This window comes from Anopheles cruzii, unplaced genomic scaffold, assembly GCF_943734635.1.
Source record: "Anopheles cruzii unplaced genomic scaffold, idAnoCruzAS_RS32_06 scaffold00933_ctg1, whole genome shotgun sequence".
Classification (NCBI taxonomy): Eukaryota; Metazoa; Arthropoda; class Insecta; order Diptera; family Culicidae; genus Anopheles; species Anopheles cruzii.
This window is the reverse complement of record NW_026454520.1, coordinates 1-7825: the sequence shown is the minus strand read 5'-3', so window position 1 is coordinate 7825 and position 7825 is coordinate 1. Positions and strand designations below refer to the sequence as shown.

The 7825-nt window shown below is 46.6% G+C and overlaps 1 protein-coding gene across 1 annotated transcript; it reads left to right on the top strand.

Moving 5' to 3' along the window:
- Positions 1 to 2697: 2697 nt before the first annotated feature.
- LOC128276321 (AP-1 complex subunit gamma-1-like) lies at positions 2698 to 6315 on the top strand (the record flags this gene model as incomplete). Its single annotated transcript, XM_053014788.1, has 5 exons — positions 2698 to 2714; positions 3569 to 3630; positions 4335 to 4665; positions 4765 to 5003; positions 6239 to 6315. Coding segments are annotated over exons 1-5 (726 nt in total), but the record flags the coding sequence as incomplete, so codon positions are not given.
- Between the last annotated feature and the right edge of the window lie 1510 nt (positions 6316 to 7825).

Genomic DNA, 7825 nt, shown 5'->3' with positions numbered 1-7825 from the left:
CCTTCAGCTCCCGTTGTAGCGCATACCGCGCCAAGGTTCACTGAGGCACTTGTAATGGGTGCTTGACACATTGCAATTGCACATGCACAATGCGCCAATGCTGCTTGTGCAGGTTTCCGAGAAGGTTTGGGAAGCTGTGCTGCAATTACCACCGGTGCACTACGCATTTATCCGTCACGTCTCGTGTGGCGAGAAGAGAGCGGCCTCCACCCGACCCGACAATTAATAGTGGAAATGCAACGACTGGCCGGAAGGTGGCTTACGTGGCGAGTGCTCGACCGGGGTTTGTTGTTGGCAGCGGCTTAAGTGGCATTAACGGATGCACTACCGGCGTCCCATGGTGGAATCTCCTGGTGGAAGCTGTGATCAACTACTGTTCGGGACGGTGGGATTTAGCTTAGCCATGGCCCACACACCCTGACCGCGGTGTTGTGTGCATTAAAGTTTACCGCCAAATGTTTGCGCTTCCTCTTGCGGGGACATATTTGCGTTTGATGGCCTTGTCTTTAAAACGGAACGGAACCCGTCGAGGTGGTTCAATTCCAAGTGGCCAACAGTGTGTGTTTTTGAATTGCCTTCGTGCAGGCTATATTTACGTTGTATCTACTAAACTTCAAGTGGTACTACAAAAGGAGGGGTAGAAGAAGGAATCGGTCTCCTTATAAAATGTGATTACCTTCTTCTAAAGACTAATTTAAGAAAAGTTGACCAGAAAAAATGGAACCAATGTTCCTTAATTTGCAATAAACAATTCTTTCATCCTTTTTTCGTTCATTTGCGCCATAAGAAAATCATTTTAAATGATCTTATTTGAGATGGAATATTCACTAATCAACTTTGATGGGCGCAGATTACCTTAAACATTGTCTAAAACACCTTACGGAATGCGATGTGCGGAATGTGCTTCTTTCCAACTAATGCACTATTCATTGACATTGTTCCACGAAAAGTAAAATTTGAACCACCTAGACACTACGGTGACTACGGAAAAAACCACTAAAACACGGCATTATTCCCCAGAAACCAATTTTACTCCAGCCGTCCGTCCATTCCATTAATGCTCGCTTATGTGCCGGATGGCGTGCCCAGGTCGGTGGAAAAATGAATTGACACTAAAACCTAGCAAACAACTTTGGGCAACACGCCAACTGGCTATCCTACAAACCACCATCATAATCTGCAACCTAACCGCACTCCAGGTAAGCAGTCGCTTGGTTCGATCGCCGGGCGCCTTCGGGGGCTTGATCCGGGCACTGACTGGAAGGTCCTGCCGCCTTACGTGTTCAGTGTGGCGCTCCTGTTGGAAAAAGTGTGAGGTGTTTCCGTCACTAACCGCATTCTCATCGTCGTACACACCTTGATTTTACGTGACGGTGATAGGATTTTCGGTGTGTCTAACCATCGCCCGGAAGTCCTGATTGAACCATGTGCCCGGGTGCAATGATCCGTTTTTCAATGGTGTCGTCGTGCGTGTAGGGTCTTCTAGCATTATTGTACCGCAAGCAAGGAAAAAGGGGCCATGTGCTTAAGGACAAACCCTGAAAGGTGCTATGAATCAGTGAAGACAATTGAAGGCAGTGACAGGGGTCTCTAGGGAGCATAATTCGGAGGTGAACTTTACACGAGGTGAACCGAGGTGCCCTCTAGAACTGGGATTCTTTCATCGTTGGGTCGTGCGAGAGGACTTACTTCCGGCGTTGGCACGTTCCCGTTGTCGATTGGATGTGCGCTCTTTATGTTCTACGTCTATTGTCGTCAAGCTCATTTTGGGTCTCCAGGACTTCTTCTAATAACGGTGCTCGTCCTTGAGAAAAATATTCTTTTATTAGGACCGACTTTTCTAAACAGTCCTCCAGAATCATAAGAAGGAATCATGTTTAGCCTATTTTTGTACGCGAAGCTAATGTTTCCCAAACATCTCTAGAGTTCCTCTCCACACCTTGAAGGCCGAAGCACATTTTTTAACGTCAAGTGAATGTCGACAGATGGTTCACATGGAAGCGATAATTGTAACGTCTTCTAGGTTCCGATGGAACGCACGTAGTACCAGAAGGCAGAAATAAAAACCGACCATCAAGGTGATTATTTTTAGACAATCTTTCAGCCAAGGTTACCATTTGGCGCCCCCAAGTGACGAGTTAATTGTTTCCTTTTTGCGTCGGATTTTGAGATTACTGACACGTCACAAACTATTGACATCTGTTCCACGCCTAAGAAGCTTCAATCGTGCGTATCTACACCAATTCCTGTTCTTTCCACGGCATAACTCATGTTACCCCAATATACTCGATTTCTCGTAAAAAAAGTGCCACCGACTCAGATTCAAAGTTCGCCTGCGTTACGATCTGGGAAACTCTCGCGGGTTTGGCGGGGCGTATTACTTTCTGATTACTGACGCACCCTCCCCATCGTTAACCTTTGTCCACGCACCATCATGCGCCGCGATGGTATCGAGTGTTTGGGGCAAAATATGCGAAATGGATCTGTCACGCATCGGGACATGAGGAAAAGAAAAAGCGAAATCCACTTTCGGTTCCACTTGAGTCGAGGGCGCCAGCAAACACCGATCAATCTCCATCCGCTTCCGGGCGTGCCAGCCCCACAATGATTTGGCAACGATTATGGTGTCTTGCCGATGATAAAGTGTCGGGTGGCGACGGAGGGCAATCGCATGTTTTGCGTGCATCTCCCATTAGCATGACGGCCTATGGGACGTAATTTGAGTTCCGCTTCCGAGCTCACGATCCGATGTTGGGTTAAGCGCGAGAATCGAAAGGTGACATATGCTAGGGTTGTGTAATGAATTATGTTTCCCAATTGTTTGTTACTTAATCTTAGTAATTATCAGACGATTCTAAATTGAATGTTTTTTATCAATTTTTCTGAATACTATGTTTCGTAAACGAATATTAAACAAGTTGGGTACATCTGTTTGATGTGCAATCGATACAGAGTCTGATAACGAATAAGACTATATCTTATCAGACTGGCATGTGCTACTTTCCTATCGGCTATTGTAGGCATTTGATTGGCACACTTTGGGGGCCGTTTGAGAGTATTTACGGTATTGCATAACCTTCCCACTGAAGCACTCTGAATCGTGCCTTGTATGAGTTGTTGAATGTCAGCAACAGTGAATGTAATTAAATAGAATGGCCGTAAATAATAAAAACAACAATCTCTTATGAGGCATAGACTTATACAAGCCATTCCTATGAAAAATACGCTACCTTTCGAAGTCTGGAGTTTTTATCTAATGAAGTCGGTCTCCTTCTGCGGGCCGCGCTACGCGATGACCTGGCACGCAATGGACATTAGCTCACCATATGCTAGTTCTAGTCTACTTTTTATGTGTTTTTTCTACCATTTTAATCACTATTCGTGCGTCTAAGCTGTATAACTGCCATATGATGGGCAGACACCGTGTATTTCTGATTTCTTACCTTGGTTGCGCCACCGAACTTATCATTAGTCAATCTTTCCGGAACTGATTCATACTGCTGCTGGTGATCTATTTAGTAAATTAAAATTTCCCTTTTCTGTTCTCTTCCATTTTTCTCCTTCACAGGTTTAATCCAGCGTTTAACATGGCCACCATCCGACAAGCCATCAACGAAACGATAGAACGAGGTGAGTAATCGATGCAACGCGGCTGCCTTACTTTCAGTTAACCGGCGGATTCAAGGCGGAAGTTGAAGCGACACACACGCCGCCGAAGCCAACCCCTAACAATGGTTTTCCCGCACCCCGTCACGGTTGAATGTTTTACGTTTATTGCCGTTTTATTTTGGGTGCGACACCCAAAGTACACCAAACATGCCGTTGTTGACGGAGGAAAATATGACACAATCCGCCCGTTTGCGTTGATTGAACGCTCCAAAGACCATCATGGTGTGGTCGGTGCTGTCCCACTTTGGCCCACTATTGCTATGGGACGAACGGCAAGTTCATCGCCCCGGCCGCTTTCCAATCATGTTCGATTAGTGTCTGTATCCGACGGTGCTATTGATCGGAGTTAATTAGATATTCCGGCCCGGTGCTTCCGGAGCATGCATGCGTTGAAAAGGACCGGCTTTAATTGGGAATGGCTGAACGGTCGGAAAACCCTTTTTACGGTATACGCCACGGTGCGAAGCGACAGTTAAAAATATCTCTAATCCATCAGTGTTGGGAATTAATAAAATTGTCCGAAAGTATAATTGAACGATCTGATTTGATTTTAAAACCAAAACAAATTGGAACGGCGGTCGAGTTAATTGTTGGTGAACATTTGCCGACAAAAATGCTAATCAATTCCTCCAATTAAAACGTTTCCCCTTTTCCTCCCCGGGCAGTGCGCATTCCAACGCCAACCCGCCTTCGAGATCTCATCCGCCAGATACGGGCAGCGCGAACGGCGGCCGAGGAGCGCGCCGTCGTCAACCGGGAATGCGCCTACATTCGCAGCACGTTCCGCGACGAGGACTCGGTGTGGCGGTGTCGCAACATCGCGAAGCTGCTCTACATACACATGCTGGGCTATCCGGCCCACTTCGGGCAGCTCGAGTGCCTAAAGCTGACCGCCAGCCCCCGGTTCACCGACAAACGGATCGGCTATCTGGGGGCGATGCTGCTGCTGGACGAACGGCAGGATGTGCATCTGCTGATTACCAACTGCTTGAAGAAGTAAGGTGGCATGGGCCCTCCCTTGGGACCATATGGCTTGAGAATTAAGCAATACTGACGGGATACTGACGCCGTTTCTTTCTCACTTTCGCTCTCCAGTGACCTCAACAGCCCCACACAGTTCGTCGTGGGACTGGCGCTCTGCACGCTCGGGGCGATCGCATCGCCGGAAATGGCTCGAGATTTGGCCGGCGAGGTGGAAAAGCTAATGCGTTCGCCGAATGCCTACATCCGGAAAAAGGCGGCCCTGTGTGCGTTCCGTATCATCAAGCGTGTGCCGGAGCTGATGGAAATCTTCTTACCGGCGACCCGGTCGCTGCTGAACGAGAAAAATCACGGTAGGTTCGTGCGAAAAAGGCCAACGAAAAGGCTGTGAAGGATATTTTAAAGCGGCGTAGTGTTTAAGGGTTGCTCTCGCGTCTGGCGAGAGAATTGCTCGTGGCAGATACCCTGTTTTAATCCTGTTTGATATTCTATGTGCCTAGACGGGTCAAATATAGGACTTCCGTCCTCATCGGAACATTTTATCTCGTCACCGAAAGGAACCAGCAAGTGCTCCATTGAAATGGACGATTGCAGATTGACAGGACCGGACAGGAGGGTAGAGTTGAGTGGAAAGTTTTGTGAAAACATTCAGAGCATTGAAAACGCTCGTTGTCCCACGAACTCCAATCGATGGAAGCTCACCGAAGCCGTCTGGCAGTGACGTGGACCGGTAGCCTTCGGCCGGGATTGGAAATGAAAATAGTCAGCACCAAAGTTTCGCCGCTTTTTTTCTGTCCTTCATCCAATGAATATAAATGACCAGCAGCGAGCAGAGTGCAGTGTTTGGGGCCCCGCCCCAACGGCTGAAGGTTGGCCTCCGATATGCAAAAACTCCTCTTCAAGGAAATGGAACCATTGGAATATAACTTTCGAGCGCTACTTTGGCTCCGACGCTGGAAAAGGGTTTCAGAGGGCAAAAATTTATATCGTACAGCAGCGCTGTTGGCCCTCGATAGGACCATGGCCCATTTCCTCATTCATTTTTTGCTAATTTAGAGAAAAGTCTTGGTAGAGTGTGATACAACTAATCGGGCAGTTTGCAGCTCGCTGTTGCTTTAATCGGTCGACCGGGGGGAAGGGCCAGCGAGAAATGGCAACTGCTCGACACCGAGACACGCAGTTGGGTTGAAATGTAATTTATGCTAATCACCAGTGCCGCGGCACCGCAAGCAACCATCGGTCGGTATCGCTAACGCAATAATCAGACCCCCGTTAACCACGAGACGGTTGTTTGTGTCATCCGGGCGTTATGATGGTGGAAGTTAATTTATGACAGAAAACCGCCAAAGGAACTGTTTCGTGAATCCGCTAAACGGCAACCGGCTGCCTGTGCGCAGCGTAAGGTATCAGCCGGGTTTTGCGGGGACAATAGTTTTGCATACATGTACCGACACCGATCGCGTAGGGCTCCCAGTTACGCAATTCCGTACAATGTAATTCTTACAGTTTGAAAACTCGTGACTCGTGGATAATTTTTCGCAGATCGATCGATCGTACTAATTAACTGTGTCGTTACTTTTTCTTACAGGTATACTAATCGCTGGCGTTACACTCATTACGGAAATGTGCGAGAAGAGTTCCGACACCTTGAACCACTTTAAGAAGGTGAGTTGCATTTAGTTTCCCAACTTTTCTGAACTGGCCACCGGAAACCGGATACGTTTAGCCCGTGCTCTTCTGCGGGGTCATTGTTGCGCAAGGATTAAAAACGGAGTTTCGGTAGTCGTTATTCGATTTTCACGAGCTACCCTGTTCCTTTTTGTGGGTTGTGGAAGTTGTTTGGTTTTTGTTAAACTTTGTCATGCGGCCATAGTAGAGGGAGCCATGCCAGTACACTACCTGCGAGATTCTCCTTCCATGTTCCCCGGGTCGGTGCTAGATTGAGTCGGAACAGTTTTCGTTTTTAAATGGTTTTGTTCTTTTTTTCGTCTAGATCCACCAGCGAGCGCATCTCCATATTGTAAGTTGCTCGCTCGCGTCGCCGTGTATTGCTAGAGCGCACGCATTAGATAGTTCTTCACCCTAGAGATTGTTTATTAGCGTGTAGCAGTAGCGTTAGCTCCCGGTGCAATGTAGAACATGATGATGATCGTTGTTTTGGAACGTTTTGGTTTCTAGATCGCGCGAACGAGCGCGTAATACACATAAGTTGGTTGAAAAGTTGGTAAAAATAGTGGTTTTCATCCCTACGATTGATTTTGGCGGCATTTTTCGTTTTTTTCAACCGAACCTTTCGTCAAAGTTTGACCCAATGTTTTGTTTTGACAGCAGGTATTTGTTCTTTCGCATTTTTCGCACTACTTCTTTTAGTACTTTTGTTATATATTTGCGGGTTTTTGTACACTTGGTTCAGTTTTGTTATCTTTTTTAAATCTTTTTACTTCACGAATCTGCCGCTCGGTTATCTGGCGAAGGTTCATCGTAAAATGTCCGCGCTGTGTTTAGTTTTTGCATATGGTTTTTTAGATCTCTCTTTGTTTTAAAGGTGAAATACAAATTTTATATTCATTTGATTTTGTTCATCTCGACACGACACTCGACACTTCACGTTACATGTGTAACGTACCCAGTTCCCGCTCGAACCTAATCGTGTACGGGCGAGCGGCCCACTCATCCGCAGTTGAATATCCTTCGAAGGGTCTGTCCCCTATTAGCACCTCTTACTACGTTGTTTACGTATGTTAACCGTTTTCTTGCTATTATTCCCAAACCTCACCTTTATTGCTTGCCAGGATAGTGGAAACCAAGAGGTAATGCTCACTGCTCTTTCTCAACCTTTCGAAGAAATCCTTTTGTTTCGATCTCGATCTACTTCTTCCAACGTATCAAACCTGCATTGTACTTTTGCAAGTTATTAAATTCCGCCTTAAACATACCCCGGTATAAATTCCCTCAGAAATTCCTTTAAACTCGCCGCGTGGTCCGAGTAAAGTAGAATAATTAAACATTCCGCGCCATTGCAAGATTCCCAGCCGGAGCAGATTGCAAAACGAGTTCAATCAGCCTTCGAGCGGTGCTCCGCATTCTTCCGTCCGTCCGTCCGCTTATCAGGAACCATTTACCAACATCAATTATCATAATGTCTGTTAAGTTTTGTGTGTTCCGTGCTTAATTA